At 35.9% G+C, this 26,789-nt stretch overlaps 1 protein-coding gene across 9 annotated transcripts in view; it reads left to right on the top strand.

The window, feature by feature from the left end:
- Positions 1-26,789, top strand: part of GALNTL6 (polypeptide N-acetylgalactosaminyltransferase like 6) — a 517,959-nt gene that overhangs the window by 225,423 nt on the left and 265,747 nt on the right. For 7 of the 9 annotated variants that reach the window (XR_014583969.1, XR_014583970.1, XM_083835053.1 and 4 more), the window contains 2 exons: positions 1,659-1,797; positions 20,487-20,653. Coding sequence is in view for 5 of the 9 variants with exons in the window: in XM_083835053.1 (XP_083691179.1) it covers positions 1,659-1,797; positions 20,487-20,653 (306 nt within the window). In the remaining 4 variants the exon portion in view is untranslated. Of the gene's footprint in view, positions 1-1,658; positions 1,798-20,486; positions 20,654-26,789 lie in introns of those variants that run through there. The other 2 variants (XR_014583971.1, XR_014583972.1) reach the window with 1 other exon arrangement.

Here is a 26,789-nt window from a genome sequence, read left to right as displayed (position 1 = left end):
AGGTAGGTACTAAGCAAGCCAAGTGACTGGTGATGAGAACTAACTTGGGAATGAAAAGCTGGAGCAGAAAATCTGTGTTTTGCCAGGGAACAAGCAGTTGATTTCTTTAGGGAACTGAAGGGACCAGTTTCTGAAACCAAATCAGCAATGCTGAGATATTAGAAGCACTGAGTACGTCTGGCTTGTCCCTTAGAGTGCAAGGGTGTTCAAGGAGCCCAGAGCAAAACATTTGGTTTCATTTCCATTTGTTCTGGAAAATTAGATGGCCTAAACTTGAATGCTGAAGTTGTTTTAGGAAATGGTGAGTGTAGGGAAGTGCTCGGCCTGCTAAAATGCTGTATGTATGTGTGTATAGTTATAGATATTAAAAAAAAAAAAAAAATACTCAGTTTACTCCTATCAGTCAAAAGGAGTATTGTGGAAACTCATCCTTTTGTTCATGATTCTGCTATGAAATCTCATTTCTGATTCAAAAAGGTCATATTTAATTTACAAATTGAATTTTTTATGTACAAAATGGCTTTAAGCTGATTGTGGCTATGGAAGGAAAGCAATCTGGGTGAATTGAGAGGGGACTTCCGAGGCTTTTTCTTCTGTCTATTTCGTATGTTTATATCGGAAGTAACTGGAGTATTGCTTTATCGATGAGATGGTTCACTGTGGAATTTTTAACCAGGTAGAATGCAAGGACCAGACATTTTGTTTTCCTCCTTCATGCCTAAATAGATTTAATCTAAAATAACAATATAGTAGCACTGTACTGTTCATAGCAGAAACTACTGATAATTTTAATGGATGAACCTTTCATCCTGCAATCTGAGGTGCTCGTCACAATTGAGATGTGTGTCCAAGTACAAAGGGAGCTAGAGCAAAGAGCTGGTATTCCTTGAAATTGTGTTTGCAGTATTGCTAAAGGTAAATTCAATCTCCTTCTTCTGCCTATGCATGAGAGTCCAACTATGTAACTTCAATATCATTAGTAAACCTTGCTATGTTTTGTGAAAGTTTTTTTTTATTATTATTATAGTTCTATGGTTAAGGAATTTAGAAAATGACAGGTGTTTGAGACCTCTAATGGGAGGTATTATTATTATTATTTTTAGTTTAAATAAATGCTCTATTATATTGGGGGTGGGGGGAAGAAGAAGAAGGAAAGGCAAGGGGAACAGTGAGAAAATGAAGTTGTAATGAAGAATCTGAAATAGATTAAAAGCAATTTTTCCTTTAACTGCAAGATAAAGTTATATTTATGTGCCAAATCCTATCCGAGGAAATAGGACCAAAGAAAATGACTTCCTTCTTCCAAAAGTGAAGATGGCATTAAGTTCTGTTCTGACGTTTGTCTGGGTGTGAGGAGTTTGCCACCCACTATGTGCCAATCCCTCACATTGGAGAAGGAGCAAACCCTGCACTAGAAAACTTTTCAGAGCAGCTTTATGCCCCTTTTGCAGCACCTTTTCTGTAGCCTGTGCTAAGCTATCCTAGAAACACCTCAGCAGAGGGTTATTCTTTCTTTTGTATTCATCAATATAAGGTGTTGCAGGAAGTTAGAGATATTCCACTCAGTATGCTAATTGAAGTTCAGCCCATTATTTTTGTCTTTGTAGTCCATTCTGTGCTATCAGTTTGAGGCAAATAATTGTTTCCTTCCTTTTTAGGGAAAGGTGAACATGGAAAACCGTACCCTCTCACAGAGGAAGACCATGATGATTCTGCTTATAGGGAAAATGGCTTCAACATATTTGTTAGCAACAATATAGCACTGGAGCGCTCCCTGCCAGACATCCGACATCCTAAGTATGTAAATTGTTTCATGGACTATCTGACTTTAAATTTTTTCTTTTTGTATATCTCTAAATAACCCGTTTTTCTGGAAGGTGAAGCATGAATATTCAGCCAATGAAGTGACAGCTTTATTCAATAGGAAACAGCAAGTTTGTTGCTGTTCTTAAATCGTATTTCCTGTCTTTTAAACTGGCCTCTAATCTTATTAATAACATGCTGAGACTGTATAAAGACTCTTTTAGTTGCAAAATGATTTTCATGGCATTTCTGGGTAGGGCGGATATAAATAACATGAAGTAAACTTTCTCCAGGTTCTTCTTTGTTGAAGACCTTTAGGCTGGTGGCTGACCAACAAGTCATAAGTGCATAAACCTTTATTGGTTAAATTTTTGGACCAGTCTCCAAAATGTTTGCCTTTTTCTGTAACTAAACAAAAAGAATCTAATAGCTACAGCTTATCAGCTGTAATACAGATGATACTAATGCTAGTGTTGAATTATGTAAACAGAATGAGTGATGATGAAAATGCACATGCAGAATTGGGGATAGTTGAATGATAGTGTGAAAATAGTTCCTTAATAGCAGTGATATCCTAGAGAGAAACAGGATAAAGAGTATTCTGTAAATAATCACTGAACTAAGAACGATCATGCAGTTCTCATTAAATGTATGCTTCCTTTCATGTTCTGTAACTTCAGATCTCTTAGGCAGAGAATAAACCTTTCTATATGTAACTGGAAATGGTATGTATGCCTTTCTAAGGCTCCAGGCTCTAGTGCCCTACAATTCTTCTGAGCTCTGAAGTGATGATTTAGCTTCTTTCTGTGTGATGTTCTTCACTCTTTTAATTGAGAGTTGCAAACCCCATTGCTTCATTACACTGTATTTACAGTAAAATTCAAGCCCTACTAGCTGTGTTGAAAGTTCTTTTAAGTTCATTTATTTGCATGTGAACAGTGACATACCTCATGCTAGGAAGATTTTCATTTACATTTGAATCCTTGTTTTCACCACTGCTTTCATGTGATTAGTGTATGGGGGGGAGGGGGGGGGAATCTGTGTGGAGAAAGGTATTAGAGAGGGACAAAATCTTCATGACAATCTTTATATTTTCCATGGGGTACAATTCCCTTTATTATGATTTCTTAGTTTAAAACATCTACTTATTTCTTAATCCATATAAGAGTGCCAGGTGAATTAGTATGAAATTATCTGAGGAATGGAACAGAACTTGAGAGCTTGATGGAGTGGGAGAGGGGGTAGATCACGATATATCATGGCAGCTTCTTGTTTCATCAGATGTGTGTACTATTCATTCTTTGAAAAGGACAGTTCATGTTTGCATAGTAAGATTTTAAAAAATAATTCACAGTGGAGGAATTCTCCCCAAAACTATTAAAAAAAAAAAGTCATTGGAGGTGTCTCCTATTTAATTGCCATGTTGCATTGTTTTGAGAAAACAGTTTATTTTTACATCTTACTATTGTTTTGCATAGAATTAAGTGAAAAGAAATAACATACTTCACTAAGCCATATATTTTTATATGCTTCATTTGCCTTCTAGTTTGCCCAAGTTATATACAATTTCCCTGATGTGATTTATAAGAATTCTTCCAAGAAGTTGAGTTCTAATGTACAGCTGTAGAGCGTCAGAGTTGTCTTAAATTACATTGTTGGCATAATAAATATGCTCATCAAGCATCCTTCTCTATTAGTAAAACTGCAGAAGGCAATTACTAAATACAAAAGAGAACTGACATGTCTATCCTCCCTTTGTGTTTTTGCAAGTTGCTCTTCTGGCAATTTGTTTCTCACCCAGTACTGTCTGCACAGTCAATGACATTTCCCTGCGTGTCCCCAGAAGCAATGTGTACAGCGTGTTGTCAGAAGTGACATATAAGGAACGAGTCAGTGTTACACCATCCTTTCTGTATGCCTCTCTTCTTCCCTGGCCCAGACCATTAGGGGCTTTCACTTAAGTCTCTCGCTTGAAAAACTCAAACTTTCAAGGTATCCGCATCCATTTTCATGTTCCAATTCAGCTATGATGTTCAATGAAGCCTCGTGTGACTAATGTTATGGTAGTGTCCTGAATGAATTGACTTGTCATGGCCATCTAACCTTCCTTATGTTAAGCACTTGTAACATAATCTGTCCGATAGTTACTGCCTGTATCATGTTGTAAAGGTAAAATGTTTCTGTGCTCAGTTTGCATACTAAGAAGTACACTAAGGTGACAAAACTAGGCTCTATGCCTCTGATAGAAACAAGTCAGGGTTTGGCTTAACCAAGTAAAATGGTTTTCTTGCCATCAGTAGAGAAACTTCACAAAACAAACCTTCAAGCTCATTAAAAGACAGAGTAGTTCATCTTGCAGTTTAGGCCAAAAGATATTTAAGCAGCTGTAGTAGTTCCTACATTTCTGAAATCACGTTAGGAAAGGAAAAACTATTTTATTTCAAAAGCTTGGACCAAATAAATTTCAAGTCCCACCTCTAAGAGACTGGTTTTCTGGAAAGTATGCCAAGACAGCAGATAACCAAAACTTGCTCTTTTTAATCCAAATGAACCTTCTTTTTGTTCTCTTTGGAAATTTGGCTCTAAATTTGCAAAATACTATTTCTGGTAAGGGGATGAGGGGAACCAAGCAAATGCTTAGATGTCTAAGCTCTGAGAAACTCAAGTTCTCAGGTTTTTATAGTATTCTTTCCTTTTTTCCTTCAAGTATGACATAGTTAAAGCATTTCAGAATGATGTATTCAGATTAGCATCTTAAAAAAGAAAGAAGCAAAATGTGTGTGCTGTAAAAATCCCTGGAGGAATGAAACCGTTAACTTCCATTTTAAGGCTACCTTAACAGCTTTCCTGTTTCCTTTATATTTTTCTGTTGCAAGCTCCTAGTATCTCCCATATATTTTTTTTTCTCTCATAGCTGCACTCGTATGATATTTTGTTCTGTTTCTATGGGCAATTTGGTATCTTGTATCTGTACCACTCTTATGGGGAAGTCTTCTAACAGTGGATGCTCACAGTGTTACATTAGCTAATTCTCTATTCATTGCTCACCATCACCTCTGGCCTTAAGTAAAAGCAAACAAAAATACACTTGCTGAACTGTTTTTGTTTATCTGTAGAAACAGGGCTTGCAAGACAGGTCAGTGCAAAATGTATCTGGGTAAGGACCCATTTAATTTGCTGCTTGTATATGGTGTTTGGTTTTGTATTATAACTTCTGCACAGGAAGTGTGGTAACATGGGCCAATTATGTTCTCTAGTTTACAGCAGTAATTAGGGAAATTATAGACATTTATATTGAAGAAACAAGTTGGCAAAGGCATCTCTGGTAAGAAATATTCCTTTTGCCTTGGAATGCCTGAGTTGTTGCAGAAGATGGTAAATGGATAGAACAGGTTTGTCATCCTGCCACAGAATCTGAAAAAAATATATATATAGCTTTAAAGCTGTTGTTCAGATTGTAGGAAGATGGGATTTTTTTATTTTTATTTATCCCAAATAAAAATCTGAAACAGAAATACCACCTCAATTCATTAGGATTTCAGGACTGATTTAATCAAAGTAAGACTTCTGGTGACCTAAATTTGAAGGCAACATTAGAGTTTTGGGTAATACTTAGTGCTGGCAATGGAATTATTATTTGAAGTTCTTTACTAACAGAAAAATTATTTCAAAATACCAGAGAATAGTTTTAGCTTTTTTTTTTTTTTTTGCTGGCTCATGCCACTTTCTCTAGTTTGGAATACAACAAACTTCCTAAAGCTAGGAGAAAAAGCAGTAGTATCCTGTTCTGTTAGAAAGGGGGTTGGGGGGAAATGCTACTCAAGTGTTTACAGTAACAGTTAATTCTTATCTTCTTAACATTCTTAAATATTCTGTGTTTATCAGTTTTGTTCAAACAAATGAAATCAAATCCGATCCATGTTTTGAATAGCTTTCAAAATACAATTCTGATGAGGCTGCAGGGAATGATTGCAATCATCTAGACTGAACAGAGAATATAAGTTTTGTGGTGTATCTTGTTTCAAACCCCTAAGTCCTCATAAAAAATTGTATACCCTTGTTTACGTATTCATTCTTGAATCAAAGGAATTCAAGTTAACTCCAGTTACTAATAGAGTGCAATGCAAGCATCATCACTCGAAATATTTCATGGTTTGTGTGTTTGTATAGGTTGATTTCAACAGGGCTACTCATCTCTGTTGTTTGTAGAATGTTTGTTTATAATTTGGATTTGTGCATCTGTGCATATGCTTGTTGGTTTACCTGAATAATCTATTACCAGAAATCCCATCCTTTTTAGGTTTCAGTAGGTATAGATAAAAATTTCAGTACAAAGTGAATTTGATGTTCATATTGTACATTAAGGATGTCCAACTTGATTTCTGTGACATCTGTTTTTAGTGTGTATGGTGTGGAGTTGCTGTTTCCAAGTATTGGCTGACTATTGCTATATGAAGTGGTCGGACTTCACTGCAATTCCCAGCAGTGCTCTTTTCAGAAGTCTGAGCTATGCTTGTTGATCTTAGACATTACATTTCTCACAGACCTCTGAAGAAATGCATTTTCATATTCAAATAAATAAAGGTTTGTTAAGGCTGCAAATTGTTCTGTGTCCTAAACAATAACTAATAAGGCTTTTATTTTTTAATAATGAAACCCCCACATTTCACTGTACCTGTTCTGCATAACTGAAACTCACCAACTCTCCCTCCTTATCAGCAGTAGAAGCTGACAGAATGCCTGAATGGTTCACTTTCAAAATATTTGAATGCAGTGAGGTTGCTGTCCCTTGTATTTCTCTTTAAAAGAGACTAAAATGAAAGTGTTGTGGGGTGTGTGTGTGTGTCTTTGGAATAGTTGCAGAGTTAATGTTATCCCTGATGGTGTTTTAGTAAATTTTGCAGAAAACTAGAGTTACTAGAGCCGTATGGGAGAGGGATGTATTTTAAAAATCCAAGATAAATGTTGCAGTCGTACAATCATACAGTAGTTCATATCTGAATCCTCTAAAATTTTCAGTTATTGTATTGAATATATTGAGTTACTTTCTATAAATACAGTGCTCTTGTCTGAATGCTTTTAGCATACGTTTAAGTTATATATATTTTACCTGAAATTGAAATTAAAAAAAAAAAAAGCTTTAATCCAGCTCTCCAAGATAGTTTCCAATGAATTCCCTCAGCATTCTGTTATCTTAATGGCTGTCCTAGGTTATCCTAGCTCAAGACACTAAAAAAAAATGAATTAATTGAAATTAAGTATGCTTAACTTTGCAATATTTAATATGGCGTATGGAAGTAATTAGTTATTAGGATTGATCTTCTATTGACTTTTGATTAGGTACTAAATGAAACTAAAAAAGTACAAGGTTTTTCTAGTTGTTTCACTCTTGTGAATCAGACAAGTCTTTATACACTGTGTGTGTAAATATAGACATATATATGTTCAGATTTATATATAAAATATTTTAATATATAATGTTTTATATATGTTGTTTATATATAATATTTAAGTATATAATGTTCAGATCTGTCAGTGGGTAAGAATATTGTCTCCCTGTTCTTCCTCCCCCAGAAGAAAGGGGGGGGAGCGGATATGCTATTGACACAGACCTGTGCGTATATTAATGGTTCAGTGTTGTTATTTGTTGAGAACCCTAAGTCAAAGTCGGAAAAAAGAAAAAATGATTAAAAGCTTCTTCATCAACCCAAAATATAAAGGTAATGGCATCTCAAGATGTGGTTAGATGTCCCTAAACTTAGAAAATAGTTGTTTTGGTTTTGCTTCTGTGGAATTCTTTCTAGCTACCACCAGGGAAGGATGCTGGCTCCTTGTGGTTTTCTCTGTAACTGTTCTCCCAGCAGTCAGACTTCCAGCATGATTTTCAAAACAGCTGAGTTGCTGAGAGTGAAGGAGGACAGATCTTTTAGTTCTGACATCTTGCAGTGCGCTTCATGCTACAGAAGGGGATTTATGGGAGAGCTGAAGCATTATGCGGTGTGGGATGCTAGAGAACAAATATCACCTGCCTGTGTGTCGCATGGCAGAAGCACAAATTTGCTCAAGTGAATGCTGTAGTCACTTGATCATTATTTGGTGAACAGAAGAGTAATGTGGCTAAAAAAGCAAGAAAGATGTAAGTAAGAAACTGATTAAATTGCAAAAATAAGGCAGTTAAGTGCGGGAGTTGCTGCCCCAAAGCTTACGTTCTCAGATGTCTTTTGAAGCACGTAGTAGGAAGAGTGGGATTGTGGTTCATGAAGTAAGCTTTAATGGTTAACTTCTTATTAACCAAAAGGATGATTTTTATTTCATCTCCTCAAATAGAATAGTCTGACAGGATAAAAAGGGAAATAATACATTTTAGGTATTTTTCATGGGTATTTGTTAGACAAATTAGAGCTGGCTGAGTGACTTCAGCTTTTTCCTTAAGTATTTAACTGCAAGTATGCTGTGCATTTCCTCCAGACAAAACAATCTGAATACTCGGTAGCTGATTTTGCTGTTAAATATTTGTTGTTCCTGATTTCTTTAGTTTATGTACGCTGTGCATAGGAAAGTCATTGAAGTGTATAGCATTCAATCAGAGTACTAGTTTACTACATTAGTGAAATGCTAATCTCTCAGAACTATCAATTAATTTAAAAAAGAAAGTTTGAAAAATGGTCACCCGGCAAATCTAGGTAAGTATTTAGCTCTACTGGCATTTGAAGCATTGCTTTCTCTGTTTTTCCTTACTTTTGTATTTGTGTTTTGTTTTTTTTAAAGGCAATAAATATCCTATAGCAGTTTCAGTGTTTGCAAAATAAAAATGGACTCACTTTTATTGCGAAAATATTAGTAAACACCTTGGCTGTGTATTCACCTGCTGTACATGCAATTAAAGCTGTGGCACAAGTTTAATCTCAGTGCCTGCCATAATGATCTGATGACTAAAAGTCATCTGAGTCTCATCTCTGGCAAACAGGGTCAGCTTTTGGTGGTGCTTGCGTGAGTGAGACTGGTTGGTGCAGCCAGGCCGTTAGCTGGCTGCTGTGCCCCAGCCTCAGGTACCTCCTGCAGCTTCCTTCCCTCCAGAAGAGGAGATGGCTCCTCTGCTTTTCTTTCCCTCTCTGCCTAATGATGAAAAGCTCCTGGAGAAGCTGTAAAAGTTAGCTCAGAGGCATCTGAATCATCTCTGCCTGCTCAGTAGGGAAATAATTTGGGTACAACCTAATTGTTCAGAGGGCAGATGTCACTGGTACCGAGGGATGCTGAAGAGGCACTCTGTGTGTGCTAAACTTGGCATGGCTACTAGCTAGCTGATTCAACTTCCATCTAACTTGCTTGCTCTTATGCTTAATTTGACTGGAATCCGCAAACCACAAAACAAGCTAGCCTTTTCCCAGTGCTTCAAGAAAATGTTGGTTCAGGTTTCTCTACAAAGGGCTGCATTACTTTGTACGGATGTTTGCTAGCACTGTTTAACCTTACCTGGCCACAGACCAACTGGTTAAGCACACATTGCTTTTAGTGGGGTGATGAGAAAGCTGTACACTATTACTTGAGCTGCTTTTTCAGGTGTTCTGTGCAGTTACTGCATAATGTGGTGAAGGTGGAAAGTCATGCATGCCAAAACACGATGGGCCATGTCCCCATTTCCAAGCCTCACCAGATTGTGCCTTGCAGTTGCTTCAGGGCATCTCATTCAAAGTGCAGCTCCTTGAGAACAGGGTCAGAAATGTTTTATGCTGGAGAAAACTTGTGGCCTTCTGTCTCTGTCATACCTGCTGTCAGTTCCTCTGCAATATATGTATTGATAGTAACAAATTATGTGGAATAATTCCTAGGCTCTTTCTGGGTGCTTTGTGTGCTTTTTTATGGTAGCAACAGCTAAAATGGGGTTGAAGATTGATGATTCCCCCTCCACCGCTTTGGTGAGGAGCAGGCTGCAGCGTTTAGTAGGTCAATGAGGAGAGTCCGAGACTGATGGCTCTGTTTCTGTTTACTGAAAAGAATTTGATGAAAGAAGTAAGCTGTTTATACAAGCAGAGGAAAGTAGATCTTGTGGGTTTGAATGCCTTGCATATCTCCTACATTGCAGTGAAGCCTCCCACACTGCTGAGAAAATAGCAAGCTGCAATAAACATACTGTGAAATCTAAATACAATAGGGAAAGGAATACTGCAGGGTATTTACCCTTCAGTCACTTCTGGGCATCTGGGATAGCCAAGTCTATTGGCACTTGGCAGTGGTTAAAACAAGAACTTTTAGGTCTCAAACACAATACAGCAATTGGAAAGCACATGCAGCTTCCTTAAGATCAATGAGAAATATTGAATGTTCTGGGGATCCAGACCTTTGCAGTTCACAGATGACTGTGATGATGATGTATGCTGCCAATTTAATAGTTTCAGGAAAACCTTCTGTATGCCTTACTTGTTATTACGTATTAATTCTTGCTTCCTTTCTGAACATTTTTTCGTACAATTAGGCATTTATGTAATGTGAACCAGCATAGGATTACATACTTCTAAGCAAGTGAAATTTCAGCTCTAATGCTAACAAAACCCAGCAAGTGCCAGTATGTTCTTACAGGCAACAGAATTAGCTGCTCTGTGTCATGCAATAAGGACAACAAATACGCAGCAAAACTAGAGTGAAAAAGCAGCTTTTGTTTTGCCTGGCTGGATTATGGACGACCTTATTGAGCTGTAATTTTCCAAAGGCTGCGCTGGCCACAAGATGTGGTAACAGGCATGTGAACTTACTGATCATGCTGGTGCTTGTGGTCTGTGATGCCTGACAGCGACATTTTCACAGCGTTTGTTCCCATGCCTGCTAGCTGTGACACCAATGCTGTGACGTGGGTCAGACCTAATAATATTTTGCCCGTTGTTTTATCTTGTGTATCGTATATGGGAGGTGATACTGAAAGGGATGTGTGAGTCTGGCTTCTTCCTCCGGTTTATTTCCCGTAGATTCTTTCAGCATCCTCAGTAACTGGATTTTTGGGTGATACGTAAAGCTGCTTAGTGGTTTTGTACAGGTATGCAGTGCATGTTCTTGTTTAGTTTATTACTGAACTTCCTAATACTGTTGGTCCTTGCAACCCTCTGCACAGAAAGATAACTGACCGTTGCGTGATGCAGGAACATTTTATAACATGGTTTAGATCAATCTGATGTTAATTGCATCAAATACCCCCAAATTAATGAGTTTGGTGAACAATGCTTTCTCATTTGGCCTATCCACCAAGTTTTGGAAGCTTTTTTTGTAAACCTCATTCATGTATCCCTTGTATTATTGAAGCCTTTTGAAACTAGGAAGGTTTGCATTAATTTAAATGTGTGTAATGGAGCAACCACTATATTCTTTCTTTAGTTAGGGACAAAGAACTTTCAATTAATATTGTGTCAGAGTACCTGAATTCAGTGGTGTGAGAAAACTGACCTGAAAGTGCTGAGTCCTGAACTTCTTGCTTCCAGAGAGTGAAGACCTCACTGTACTGTTGTTGCATTTCCTTCGATGTTCTAGAATATCTTGCACTAACGCTCAGCATCTCACAGTATAACGCACAGTTCTGTGCTTTCTGGCTAATCAGATACTGTTCCTGTATTTCTCTGCTCTAATGTCACTGCAGGTAAAGAGGGAGTTTTGGATAAAAGGGATTCCAGACTTTACTTTGTATTCTGAGTTCTATATGCACTAAATAAGTTTGATTCTATCCCATCACTTTGTTTTAAGGTAATTTTTAGATGATTTTCAGTATCTTATTGTATTCGTAGTCAAGCTGAGCTTGGTTGTAATCTATTTTTAGCTGCAGAATGCTTGGTATGGAAAAGGAGATGTGGCTGACCTTTGGCAGGGAAGGTGTTTGTGGAAGCCTGAAGGATAGCTCTGGAGCACAAGGGCAAATGGTAAAGGAATAATTAGGATTTCTAAAACAAATTCAATGGTAGCTGAATGTCATGGGTTGGTTTGTTCCTAAGTAGCATGATTAGAATTCACTTTGAAACAACAAAAACGTTCTGATCCTTTTCATTCTCTCTCAGTCAGGAAATCAAACAGACTTGAATTAGAGGCTGCATGTTGATCATTTTAAGCTCTGCATGACTTTTGAGAGACAATCACAAGTTTGAATGAATTTTGAGTACATTGATATTTCAGTAATTTTCACTCAAAAAAAAAGTGTAGATCTGTGTACACGTGTGCATACATATTATATAAACTAGGTTGCTTGCTAGAATTTGGGAATTTATAGGTAATGAAGAGCATGGTTTAAGCTGAATTATAATTGTAGTACTAAGATGCCTCTCGATGTAACTTTCCTTTTAAGTGAGGGATTTTGAGATGATATAAAATTACTTTGTGTTCACTTTTCAAAACCTAGACTTAATATATATGGATAAATATGTAAGTTTCTTAAAGTTATATATATAATAAATAGTTTAAGATCTAGCAATGAGTGATGGAGGTTTTATACTGTGCTTTCTTATAAAACAAAGCTTTGCAAGCATAGGTTTGCTTTGAGTTGTATGGCTCATCTGTCTCTTATGTTTTTCCTTTGTTTAAAGAAACCTTACTGTTTGAATTACGAAGTGAGGCAAACTTTACTGTCTGATTTCTTTGAAGACATGCAGAGTTTCTGGAGTGATTGTCCATGACAGTCCGAAGTGATGCAGCTTGATGTGAAGTAACAAGCATCTCGCTCAACTTTGTGGGGATTTTTGTGTGAAGTCACTGCTGAGAGAAAACCTACTTAACACAGTAGGCTTTTCCTATTTAGTTTCCAAGACATGTTAATTTTTGTATTGCATTTAATAGCAATAATGCAAACTACTTTCTACCATACAATTTCATCTATCTGAAAATAGTAATAAATTTTTAGAGAAGGTTTATTTGCTGCAGTAGGGAGGAGGAAGTGTTGTGACATTTATTGAGGTCCATACCCAGTAATGTATGCTTACTTCCTAGCTGTAAGCCACAGTGGAAATAAAAATTACTTTCCCCTCCATCAGCTCACACCCAAGTTAATTTTACAGCCTTGTCATAAAGCAGTAGAAATTACTAGTTATCACTACTTTATCAGGCTCACTTGACAAGGCTAGGTTGCAACAGAAACACTGTGTGACTGAAGCTTGTTGCTGTAAATTGAATTCTTTGATGTGCTAAGACAATTACTATGTAAATCTTCACTGGAAAAATGTTTTGTCCTGGTAACTTTGTCGTGGGTTTGTCAGCAGTTGGGTACCCACTGGGTGCTGTAGTTCCTTTAATAAAGGGGAAAGAAAAGGTCAGATCTGCTAAGTGTGTGTGCTGACAAAGCCAGTGGAAGGAAGCTTTCAGACCTGATTCTGTTTTGCTCTAACTTACTCTGGTGTTTCATGTAAAAGGAGAAAATTGGAGGTGGTCTATTTTATGATCCAGTAACTGCTGTAGAAGGCTGCTACCTTGCTTCTGAAATACAGCAATGGGATGTCTGCAAGACGTTTAAGTTCTCCTACGCTATTATCTATCAGAAAGGGCAGTTTACAAGGTTGTTGATGTGTCTAGAAAGCACAGAACCTAGTAACTGGCCAAGGCATTGCTATTGGCGTCCCTTAATGTGCATAAAATGTTGTTATATCCACAGGGTCAAACAAATTGCTGCTTTTATGAATTGGCTTTTGCTGTGAAGTGGCTGAAATGGTGCCAGCACTCTCTACTTTTTCATCACTTTAGATGTCCATTTTTTTCATTTGCTGTCCTACAGAGCTGGTAGATCTGTTTCTGTTAGAAAAGCTGTAAAAATGCAGAAACTTTCAGTTCTGCATGTTTTCTTAAGCTATTTGATATTATATTACTTTTTTTTCCTCCTTAAACTTATCGGGGATTTAAACAGAACTATCACTGTATCTTGGACTAAAAGGATGCTATTTATTTCTGCACAGCAGAGTATGCTAACCCTTCTTTTGAGCCAAAAAAAAAGTTCTTAATATTCTTAAGACTCTTAGTAGTCTGTAAGAGGCAATTTTATCTTTTTTTTTTTTTTCACAGCTTTTCTTTTTATAGAGCGGTCCTCTTTCATGTTGTATTTTTAGTGTCGGCTGTAAATAGATTCCAGATGTTTGTGGCAATTTTCTTTTTCTTCCTCAGGCAGGTTAGCATTTCAGGAATAGAGCAACCTCTACTATTCTTTTAATCTTCTAGAAGTCTCCCTGCAACTTCAAAACTTACTTGTGATAGTGATTCATTCAGGAACTCAGTTTTGATTATTGTTTCAGCCTAGTAGAATTCTATATCCCAAAGCAATACTTAAAATTAGAGTTAAGTGTTTTTAGAGCGAGTTCATGTGTGACGGTGTATCCTGTTTTTCAATAAGCCTTAAACTACTGGATCCAAATACCCACCTACGATAACAAAATACAGGAACAACGTTCAAGGTAAATAGCTGCTAGTGGGTTCCACTTTGTCAGTTCTGCATGCCTAAATTTTCACTATACAAGTTATTTACAAATAAATTCTACCTTAACCTTTTGTAAAGAATTTTGATTTCATAGTTACCATGACTTCTGTGGTATGTGTGTATAATAAACAATATTGTACAGCTCTCAAAATTCAGTTTCTCACAACAGTGATAAACTACAGGACTTCTGGGGTTACTGAAATGCAGCTGTACTTGAAATGACATACGATTAGTGCACAGTGATGTGTCTAATAAGGAAAAAAGAGAGGAAGAAGATACTTTGGCTAGAGAGAGGAATGAGGCTTTGGAAATTAATTTGGAAACAACTCACGCCCAGGTAGAAAACCTCAGTTCTTCCCAGTAAAATCCCCCCCAAAAGTTCCTAGAGCATAAAGAATATAGTACCATATCATTCAGTTTGCTAAGAAATAACAGATTTCAGATTCTCAAATACCATGCAAGGAAAGCTTATGAAAAGACAAGATTAATCAAGAACAGCAATATTTGAAAATGTAATTCATGGTTCATAACTTTTGATTCATGTTGGTAATCTCAAAACTGTCATTGCATCCAGTTTGTCCACAAATTCATCATTTAGTGCAAATGGAGCTTTATGCCATATTTTCTTATGTGCATGCGTGCTGGTGCAAATGGAGCTTTATGCCATATTTTCTTATGTGCATGCATACATGTTTGTGTATGTTATTTTTGGGGAAAGCCCAAATTGTTAATTCTGAGAATTTCAGCAAGGGAAATACATAATGCCACTAGCACAGGCCTCTACCAAGCTCTGTTTATTCTGAACATTAATGTAATAACTTCAGTAAGAAAATACAGATGTGAACTACTTAACTAGCAAGATACCAGTTGCTCTTCATGGTTTTCTTTCTACGTATTTCTAGCAAGACCTTTATAAATCACTTTCAGACTTAACATAGAAATTACTCTGAGATTTAAGATTTCATTAAATTTGCAGAAATCTATTGTTTATTCTAAGAAATTGTCATTCTTGTAGTAATAGGTTCAGTAGCTAAGATTTAATGTTGTTCCACGAATAAGTGATGATGTGCTGCACTTCTGTGCAATTTTTAACCACAAGAAAAAGCATCCAGAGCATTTTATTAAGGTTAATCTGTAGCATTCTATTAAGATTGAGCAGAAGATGCACGTGCTGAGTTAGGAACACTTTTCTAGGTTCAAACAGCTGGTTCTTCTCACCCTCAAATTGTTTTTCTGCTAAGAGTGGTAGATGCGTGCAGTTGTTTCTCCACCCCCATGCTCCCCAGCTTCTTGTTTCAGGTATTCAAATTCTATGCTTGTGAAATAAAAGGCCTAGTTTTCCAGCAGTCTCTTTTGGTGGCAACTACCTCTTCATTTTTTGAAGAGTACAACCAAAACATTAGTTATTTTTTGACTGAACTCCATCAGAAAAGTTCTGCAATTCTAAATGTCTAGGGTAGGTGTGTGATTTTAAAGTACAAAAACTTGAATTTTAAATAATAAAAACACATAAAGAACATAACAGACTTTTGTTTCTCAGTTTGCCTTTATAGTGGTACCAGAATGAAGTAGTATTATACTGCAAGCAAATGACTTTGCACTAATTTCTAGTTTACCAAATTAATATTCTTCCTTTATTCAGTGTGAACTCTTCTGACCACTCTAATCTTGCAGTCTGTAAAACCAGGAATAATCCTACACCTGTCCCCTGGAGAGAACTAGATATCTGGGTCTGTTTAGTTGGGATGGTTCCATAGGATGTGCAGGTGCCTACTGTTCCACTGTGCTGGCAATATGGCATGGCATATACCTACAGATACGAGCACGTATATGAGTTAAGACTGATTGGGATCTTTTGGATTACTTTAGGGAAGATAGAATCAAACACTGAAAAACAAAGCTTCTAGTTCTGTAAGTAGTCTCTTATAAACCATTGAGTAGGCTGTATTAGTTGTGTAAGCAATTTAACTTACAGGTAGCTATAACTTAAGTACATCTTAATGTGTTTCTGAGCAAAGTGAATAGATGCTACTCAAATGTTAAACAATAAAAATTCTACTGAGCAGTTTGAACTTTATCTAGGTAAACAAAAGTGTGGAGGTAGGGATGAAAGTGAGGAAAAACATAATGAAAATGGTGGAAAAATAGTTGAATAATGTACTCTTACCATCCTTGAATATTTATGCTCTTATCAGTATGGGCAGTGATGTTGAGTAAACATCCTTAGCCAATACTGATTAATGAGAACACTTTCATAATTTTTTTTTTTTTACAATCAAAGCTGAAGCGAAAAATCAGTTTAGTGCAGTGATTTCAGGTAGTTTTCTGCCCTCAGTCCCATAGGCAAAATTATTTAATTTCATGGGTGGGTTTTCTTCTGAGACTGTGTATGTTTATACTAACATACATTTCATTCAAATTAGTTGGTTTACAACATATCTAGAACTGAGGTATAGAAGTAAAATGACCTGTCTTCATCTTCATTCACCATGCAAATCAATTTTGTTACTATAAACTTCTCATAAGTTATTTTAAATGTTACTCTAGAAGAAAATACTACCAGGACAAAAACTGCTTTTGATGGAAATGAGCTTAAAAATAGAAAATACCTTCCTGGTTTAAAAAAAAAAAGACATAGCAGTTGTTTCTCTTTTTCAGATCCCCATTTGTTTTTCTCTATGTTCTTAATTCATTAAGCAGAACATCATGTGATAATAAGCTCTACAGCGGTATGTTTGCATTTATCTGTTGCATCGTGATTTGATCATGAAAGAGAGCGCATAAAGTAATGTTTATTGACATCAACTCTGTACTCTTTCCTTTCTACATTCTTTTTTGTATTGAAGTAGATCCTGGAGCAAACCTTCAACACTGTCAGAACTGCATATTTTGCTTAAATCTACTATCCTTTTTTGAATATTAATCTTACGATTTATTTCCAGGCTTTTGTGGTTTTCCCAGTACCCCAAGCCTCAAAGTCAATGTGTTTGGAAATGCTGTTCTGTCATTTGTTCTGAATTACACTTACGGTCTACATAGAGCCTACACTCATTGAAAATACGCAAATAAGTTGTGATATGTTCAGGCTGAGGCTGGTGATCATAGCATATGTATGCAAGTACTAAGATTTTTTTCAAGGTGGATAAGAATTTGACAAAACTTTGTACTTAAATTTTGCACTGCAATTTCAGTACAATTCATTTTCATTTAACACATGTACCATAATTTGACAACTTTTAAGGATGAATTAATGCTCATTTAAACATTTTTAAAATAGGATATTAATGGTAATCTTTGACACGTTTTTTTCCTTTCTGAAATAAAATTTGATTTTGTTATTTTTTTATAAATTTTGCTAAGGTTGAAATCTTAAGGGAATATAAAGGGCTCTTGAATTACATTTTCTCATTTCTGTGGAGAATCAAAATCTCCCTTTTGAAACATTCATTCTACAGGGTATGTAAGCAATTAAATTAATTTTAGAAAGTAAACATGTTGAAATAGTGGTCTGTTACTTGGTAAATGCTCAAAACATTTATGATGGCATTATTTTGGTGAGAGCAAAAAGCATGTACTGAAAATATGATTTGATGTTGGCAGAAAATAAGTTAGTTATTGAGGTATCTTAGAACTTTGGAACAGTAAATAATAAAGCAAGGGGAGTTTGAAGTTACAATCAGACTTTGTGTCAGGACCTCTCTAAATGGACTCTGCTGAATTTTTGATAATGAATTTGTGTTGAAAGAATGCCTCTAAAAATCTTTATTGATGCAAAAGTGGTACAGTTAAAGATGAAGGTGTTTTTGTAGTACCTTATCTGTTAATTTTGCTAATGCTTCTTGGTTTTAAACATCATTCTCATCAGTAAAACATGGAAGAGTTGAGTTCTTCTGTTACAGTTAGTTTAATGTTGGAGAGCAAGAGGCTAAAAATGAACAGAATTTAACTTGCTGAAAAAGGCAAGTAGGCCACCACTATGAAATCTAACAGGCTGTCTTAACAATAGAAAAAGATGGAATTTAAGGTGTCATCTCTATGAATATGACAATTTGACCAGCTTGTTGAGGGGGGAAAAGTAGGAAAAGTGCATTTCAGTGGTTTGTGGCTTGTAACAGAAATCAGTTCACATATAGCAGGTACCTTTGGAAAACTTGTCAAAGGAAAAGTAAATATAAATGAAGAAGAATGGTCAAAGATAGTGGAAAGATGGAGACATGTTAAGAAAGTTTAAGGTGTCTTTTGCTTTTATATTCTAAGCATGGCTCTCTTTTAGTCCTAGTAAGGCAATTCATTCTGTAGGAAGAATGAAAATAGTTTTAAACTAGGTCCTTCAATGTTCTTTCTCCTTTTTATCAATTAGAATATGCAATTACACTGAAAGCACAGATGAGAATATCCACATCCGGTGACCTTCCCATCTGTGTAGACTTCAGTTTACGACAGTCAACTGTGAAAACACACAAACCTCACTACAACCAGGCTAAAAAGGCATACTGTTACTCAGGAAGGTAATTGAGTTCCCTTGTGGAAGGGCATCACTTTTTAAAAAGAAACAGCATTCTGACATTGTGTGTGTATTTCTTTTGTGTGGTGTTTTTTGTTTTTCTCCTTCAAAAAAAAAAAAGATTAAAAACCCAGTTTTAAAAACCTACTTAGTGGGAGTTAAAAATGCTAAAGGAAAAATCTTGGTTTCAGGAAAAGCATAAAAATAACATGCATTTGTTCTACTCCAAGCATCACTGTCAGCAAACAATTGACAACAGTAGGTGGTAGTTTTGATAGGTGGTTTTCTTAATTTGCCACCTGAAACAGCTCTGTATGAGTAATGAGCTTCCTTTGTTGTACTCCTTCCTACAGATAAGTAGAAGAATTCTTACTTTGTCATATTTGTGCAGAGTAGCTGTCCTTTTTTCAGTGTGCATATGCATTCTACCAGTAAATTACTTAATAAAAGGTTTCAAAAATGTTATTTATGGAAATGGCTTGTCAATAAATTCATTGCTGCTATGTTTTTGGAAGAAATGGCTGACAAATATAAATTTATTTTTAGGAAAACTTTCAAATACAGCAAATGCTGATTTCTAAATGGCATTTGAAAAGTAGAAAGCAAAATAAGCTGCAAATATATGTAAAACAGCATTAAAACCTACAGCAGTGTTTGATATGCATTGCAATTCTTTCTGAATAGCAGCAAAGGTATCTGTACATTTTTGGACCTAGAAGTTGGAAGTCAAAAGGTTTATCTGTCTCTTTGTGTTGATTTATCATGAAGCAGTTAATTTATATTTGTACGGGTACCTTGATCAGAGCATGACTTTCTCTCATGGAAGCAGTAATAATTCAATGTCTTTGTCCCCAGTGGACGTGGCTGAAAATGCAATGTCGTGTTGCTAGCAGAGGAACGTATCCCATTTACGGCGTTTTGGGGGAGGGGGCGGGGGGGAATGATAGCCTATCAGTTTCAGTAACCTAAATATTACTTATGTTATCTGATTTTAGAAGCTAATGAACTGTAAGACCATTATTTTTAAAGAATACGGATTTTGGTCAAATGTGTGAACACTTCAATATTAAAAATGTTTAAGTTTAAGCACTGTTGTTAGCTGCTATTTAATTAAGATGCTGAAGGTACAGTGGTCTCATTTACTAAACAAAAGGCTGTTTTACATTTTCTTCTATTTTCAGAATTATATGTTGTACTATCTATACATACAGTAGCAGAAATTACTTTGGGCATCTAGATGTAAAGTTGGAGTTGTACTTGTGGATGTTGTTGCATATTTTCAATGCATCAGCCAGGAAAATAACACTGAATTGTTTCTGGTATTTGTCTCTGGGTAGAGCAAACTGCTTCTATGTTTTGTTTGCCATGGACAAAGAAGGATCATTTCAGGTTTTATTTTCTTTCATGATAAATATCAGGAATCTTTCTAATAAGATGATTGGAGTTCTAAAAATGTTGCGGAATATATGTTCTGAGTATAATATTGCAGGAAAAAGATTCTAGTGAAGAAAAAGAAATCTAATTCCAGCCAGTGAACTTCAGTTCCTTTTCTGTTTTGTTCAGAGTTATTGTATGTTGCTTGCAATATAACTTTTTTTAAATTAACTAGTTATTCTCACATGAAAGTACTGTTTAATTATACAGTTGGATTTTGTTCCAGAAACAATGGTGGTTTACTGGCCTAAGCAGGTAGTGTATATGCCAAGGCAGACTTTGCTATATGCTTACACAACTCTCTTCTTTTCTTTCCAGCTGTAAGCACAAGGTGTACTTGGAAAAGCTACCAAATACTAGCATAATTATCCCATTTCATAATGAAGGATGGACTTCACTCTTGCGAACAATACACAGTATTATCAACCGCACTCCAGACAGCCTGATAGCAGAAATCATTCTTGTGGATGACTTCAGTGACAGAGGTAAGGCCCAGCTGGTTTTGTTTTAATTTGAAATTTGTATTGCACTGTGGTCTCTATAGAAACTAGAGTAACAAAAATTGAAGAAAAAAATAGCTTCTGAACTGCTTTCCTTGAAGTACTATTTGATTGTCAGCTAGGGGAAAAAGAAACTTTTTTCTTGCTAAATGTGCTTTTGTTTTATTTTGCATGAGTACTGAAAAGGCAAGAGATTATGAATTGTTTATTGGTCTTTATTAGCACAGTATTTGAATACGTTCTTTCTGAAATACTGCAAATTGTTAATGCTTCATTGACTTGCAGAAAACAGACTCCACAATCAGTAAGATTGTAAAGTAGGTATGTTTATTCAGCGCTGGGCAGCACGGGGGGTAGTCCCGCCAAAGTCGTGTGCACCTGATGTGGCAACTTGCCTTGGTTACATGCAGTAAAGTTACATATGCATGAAGTTTCACAGTACGCCTAAACGTATTCGTAACCTGTCCCTGCTTTGTCTTAAAATTAGTTCCAAGGAGTCATTTCCATAAACTCCTCCCATCTGTGCTTGCACAGTGTATTCTGGTGGTTGTCGTCAGGGGTCGCGGGGATGAAGGTTGATGGCTCTTCCTTGTCACCGCTAGTTGACCTCTTGTCTTTGCGCAGACTCAGTTGCTCCTTGGCTCTTGTCCATCCGCAGGACCAGTTTCTACCAGTTTCTTAAGAAAGGCTCACACTCTTATTAGGAGACTGACCTTGGTAAGGTGCCCAAGGCTTCTTGCTGTAGTTAATTTGCACAATGCACCATAGTTAGCAAAGACACTAAGTAGCATCTTAGTTTACTGCCATCAGCGCTCTATCTCTACGTGATAAGATTCTCCTAACTCCCTGTCTCATCACCATCCTTTCCTTTTAGGCTTCATTTTTACTTGGAATTTTTAACTTTCGCCATTTTGGATGGATGCAAGTCATTTGTCTTTAATCCTGAATATGTATTGAATTAGGCAGCTTCTTGCTCTGGTATAAATTTACCATATAGAAAAATGAGACTGTTTTGAAGGGAATGTAAAAAAATAATTAAAACAATAATTAAAACTTTTGCTTTAGAATAGTTAAAGTTCATGACATCTCTGTATAATAAAATTAAGATAAATGACAATTTAATGAACTTTGCCATCAATACTTCTTGAATGCAACACAACAGTGGAATACTCTCAAGGTCTTTGGATGAAATTTAAATTCCTTAGGTAAAATTAATTCATAACAATTATATGGAACGTGGATGTAGTTTATTACTTTCAATTTTATGCACTTCTTTTAGGAATTTAAATGTGAAAAGATTTGATTGTTTATTTTGGTTTGGGATTTGTTTGAAGGTTGGTTTCTATTGAAATAACAATCAGTTATTGATTGTTGAAATAACATCATTTACTAATGCATATGTGAGTATTGTTTTGAGTAGATTGATAGAAAACAAAAGAATAATGCTCATTGCTGACATTTAGGTAATACCTTTGTCTCAGCTAGGAGCTTATAGCAAAAGGTTTCTGACCTGTTATGGTGAGAAGCCCCTAGGTGAACAAGAGGGATATTAGTAGAGCATTCTTGCAGTGTAAGATTACTGTAAAATTTTAATTTGATGTTTCAGGGGTGAGAAAGATTAATGGTGCACACATCTCTTACCCTTTTGTCTCTGCTGTTTTAGTTGCAATATGTCCTTTGATGAACTGCCTCTCTATCTGTAATTTAATTTTAGAGAAATCATAAAGCAAGTAGAGTTCTGTCTCTTCCATGCGTATAGAAACTAGACAATAGATGATGAAAGTTTTCAAAAACAAGTGCAAAGTAAGACAACAATTTTTCTGCAGGCTAACAATTTCCTAGTAGTAAAACAACTTACCAGGAAGTAAGTTGTTCTTATGAAGCCTCTGACTACTAAAAAAGCTTCTTATACTGAGCTACTGAGACCAGCTATTTAGTGTATGCTCAATCTGGCTGTAGTGTTTTTCTTTAATCAAAGGCCATATTGACTATATACTTTTAAATATGATAATGTTTTAGAAAGCTTATATACTTCCCAGTTATAAGAAAAGGGACTAATGCCATTAAACAGAGAATATTGTCATTTTTATTCCTCTTTCTGGAAATGCCCCAGCTTATGTTTTGCTGCTTGCAGATATTTTAGATATTATGTTGCAGGTATTTTGGGAGTAAATATCTGTAATATTAATTCCTATGAAATTACAGAAATCTCCTACGTCTCCCTCATTTTGAGTTATATAAACTTATCTAACTTCTCAGTGGAGCAGTTTTCATCTGGAAGAAGTGATTTATATAGTATGGAAATGCTTAAGTGTCTGGTTTGAAAGTCTTAAAGAAACTTATTAAGAAGACTTGAATGGAGCTGGGCCAAGAACTGATGTATAATGATGGAGGTTTACTGATTTCTTTTTTTGTTATTAAAAACAAAGATTAGAAATTTGTTTTTGAATGGTTGTCAGTTTTGAATTTGAGCATGTTTGGTAGCATATTTGTGTTTTGGGAATAGCTTTTTAACATGTGACAAATGTGTTAGCATCTCTACTTTTTGAAATCAATAACGTTGAACTCCAAGTCAGTTAAATCATTTCTGTATTTCTGAAGTGAGGTTTTTTTCTTGTATTTGTGATACTCTAAACTGTTTTTTAAATGATGCTATATTGTGTTTTCTTGTGCCTTTTTTGTCTTTCGAAGGCACAGGCTACGTGTAGTATAGATAGGTTATTTAATGTTGGAAAAAAGTCTGTCTACACGTCCTCAGTAATCCCTTCCCAGTTCATAACAATCTTTTTAAAAAGTGTTTGAATAAATGCCTCTAACATCCCTTTCAAGTTTCTACTTATTCTCAACTACTCTAGTTCTAACAAGGATTGTCTCTTGGTAACAATGTCTTTTTTTGTAAAAGGGAAAAGTTTAGTTAGTTGAAGTAGAGAGAAACATTAGCCATTTAATCACTACTATTAAAATAACAGCTATTGAAACATCCCATTCTCCAATACAGCCCCACTCCAGGAGGGTATGTAACACTAATAATAGTGTTATTAGTCCTTCACTTGTTTTTTCAGGGACTGACAAGAGCAGTGAAGCAGTGTGAAAGGCATTGAAGACAGATCAGGTCAAAAATGAAATGTGAGTTAAATTGTTTTCAAAACTGGTAGAAACATCATAAGCAAAGTTTATTGCAGTGTTGAAACTAATTAAACCACTATATGCTTTTGTAATTTCATGAGGCTTCGTATGTCAGCTGACAAAAGGCTATTTCTCACTTTTGTGAAATCAGTTAAAACTATTTAAGTGACACTGTGTATACTATACTGTTCCACAGTTGAAGATTATAAAAGAGTTCACTACTAGGACCCTATTTGTTGATAGTTGAAAGTGAGACTGGAGTATTTCAGCACTACGGTTATTTTAAGGGTAGTAATTAAATGGCTGGTGTCTTTTTCTAGTGTGTTGTACAAACCAAACTTTTCTGTCTTAGAAAACTCCAAGAAGTTGTTACCAAGAGACAGTCCTTGTTAGAACTAGAGTAGATGAGAAAAAGTAGGAACTTGAAAGGGCCGTAAAAGAGGGATAAAACATTGTGCTTTTCTGTTTTCATAACCAATGCAAATATAAATATGGAAATGCATATATAGAGCTTTTGATAACAGATGATGATGTTTTAGTGCATAGCCAGGTACCCACCAGCTTGTTGGTTTGTTGCAGAATTACTTGTGTGCCTTCACTTTATTCGTATTCATTTCTTTGTATTTTGTGATCAAAATGAAAAACTCTAGGTAGTTCGTTCATAATATTCACCATAGATTATGACATTTAGATATTATAAAAGTGAAAGGACAGCTGCACCTTTTTAAATATCAATATAATGCAGACTAGAGACGTGATATTAAGAATGGGGAAGTAAGCAAATGTTATGAAACTTGGAAGTACCAAACATAGTCACAAAAAAAAACTCAATATAAAAAACCCTATATGAATATCTGTGGCAGAAGGAAATGTAGATTTAAATATAGGTATCCAAAGTTGCAAAATATCTTTGTATAAGTTTTGGAGTTTATATACTTAAGTACTAAAATAATGTGAGGGAAAAACTTGATAGAATTAGCGGTGGAATTACTTCCAACTCTGTTTCAACATGTGGGGTTTTTGTGTGTTGATTTTTGATTTATGTTGTAAATGTGAGTAAATGATGGGGTACTGGCAAGACTAAAAGAAACTAGATTTATAGTTTACGGAAGCTCTTCCACGTGTCTAAGAAATACATTGTCTGTTAAGTTCTGTAACAGTGAAGTATTACCTTCTAGTTAGTCTGTCTTTGAAACCTCTTGTTAAGGGAACAGTTTTCTGGCTGACACCTAAGAATGTTTGTTTTTACCCTGTCCAGCTGACTTGGCAGTCTGCTCTTCATTAGAGACTTCCACTGAATTATTATACCTCAGATGTAGGCTCAAGTATGATAGCTTTTCTACAGAGGGTCAATATTGCATTATTAGTAATAATATTGTGGTACTAACAATGTACTTTTGCACTGTAAAGTATGCAGAATATTTGACTGATTTGGGGTTGCAAATTATTCTAATACCTGACACATGCAAGCAAAACATGTATCCAAACTGCATGTAAATTAAAGGCCTATCGGTTGTTAATGTGTTACCTGACATGGAAGCTGAACACCTCAGTGTTGGAGTGTACTGTGTGAGGTGTTTAAAGCAAGCTGTGTAGAAAGGATTCTTTTTCTGGGCTTTTTTTGCATCTCTGTAAATGAGGTGGGCTTTGGGAGAGGAGGGTGATTGGTGTGCAGGTTTGCGTTGTGGGTTTTGGGGAGGGAGGGGGGCAGATTGCTCTGAAATTGCTGTCTGTTGGTAGATAGATATCTGGAAAGATGGCAAGAAGCAGAAGGTGGGCAAGAGCTTTGGAGCAAAGGGCAAAATTCGGAAGTAAGCTAGTTGTCTTTGGTTCTGTTATAGACCAGCTTGTATTTACAAAAGAATGCTACAAACTCTTAATGTGTTTCAAAACTTTAGGGCAAAGTAGATTTGCTTTGTTAATGAGTTCAACAGTCAGGTAGGTTGCCAACACCTTTGCTGATAGCTTTGCACATCCACTTTTATTCCTTTTGTCTTTTAATGGCTTTGTTAGCATAGTCAGGCTTGTGAACTGTTAATAACACAGCTTGTGGCCACGCATGTAAAACTGACTTACCAAGCATTTTTTACTTTTTTGCTTTTACTTTACCCCCTAGATCTCTAACTGGTATAGTATCTATCTCTTGTAAGAAAAAAATAAACGGTGCCACAGCCAACAGTAAATTTATTAGCAGTAACAATTATCAAACAGTTTTTTTAATTGGTTAAAAAAAAATCAGATTTTCCTAAGAATAATTTAAAACTCAGTGGTCAGCAGCTTCTTTCAGGAAAGAACTAGTTTCTGTCACTGGCACCAAACTGATGTTTTAGTGGAAAATGACACTGGAAAATTTTTGTTCATGTTAATGAGCTAGTCCTTTCTCATTTTGTCACCTGCTGTGTTCTTCTCTCTATGTCCTCTTGCTTAACTCTATGTTGTACATCATTTCTCATTTCACACTCAGACTCCCATAATGTCCCATACCACATAGCATATGCTTTCTGCCAGTTCTCTGTTCTGTGAACAGCCCAGATTAATAATGTGCAGGTCAGTCTGCAAAACCAACCTGCTATTGATTGACTAGGGCTTGATTTGATCAGTCAGTGAACTTCAATGCTGGGGATGCTGTTTGTTTTGTGTGAACAAGGAGAAAGATCTGCTCTACTCTAATTACCCAATGACCCTAATAGCCTGCCAAAGCTTTTCTGGCCTTATGGACATTGTCTGGTCATTGTTGTAACTGTACTGTAGTAAACTGTAGCGTTATCATATGTTGTACTGAAAGCAGAGCAGCTCTGAATATCAGATAGCATGTATTTCTTGAGTGGCAAGTTGTGCTATTTGTTGCATGAAAATTAAATTCTCTGTATTTTACTTGCAGACAGCTAGTTTATGTTACATGTCACTTGTGATTCCAATTTATCAATGCTCAGCTTTGGATCGTGGGCAGATACAACTTTTCTGATCAAATGAAAAAGGGCTGTGTTGTTGAATG

The sequence above is a fragment of the Anser anser genome (assembly GCF_964211835.1).
Source record: "Anser anser genome assembly, chromosome: 4".
Taxonomy (NCBI): domain Eukaryota; kingdom Metazoa; phylum Chordata; class Aves; order Anseriformes; family Anatidae; genus Anser; species Anser anser.
The sequence above is the reverse complement of the archived record's forward strand: the minus strand, read 5'-3'. Positions and strand labels throughout refer to the sequence as shown.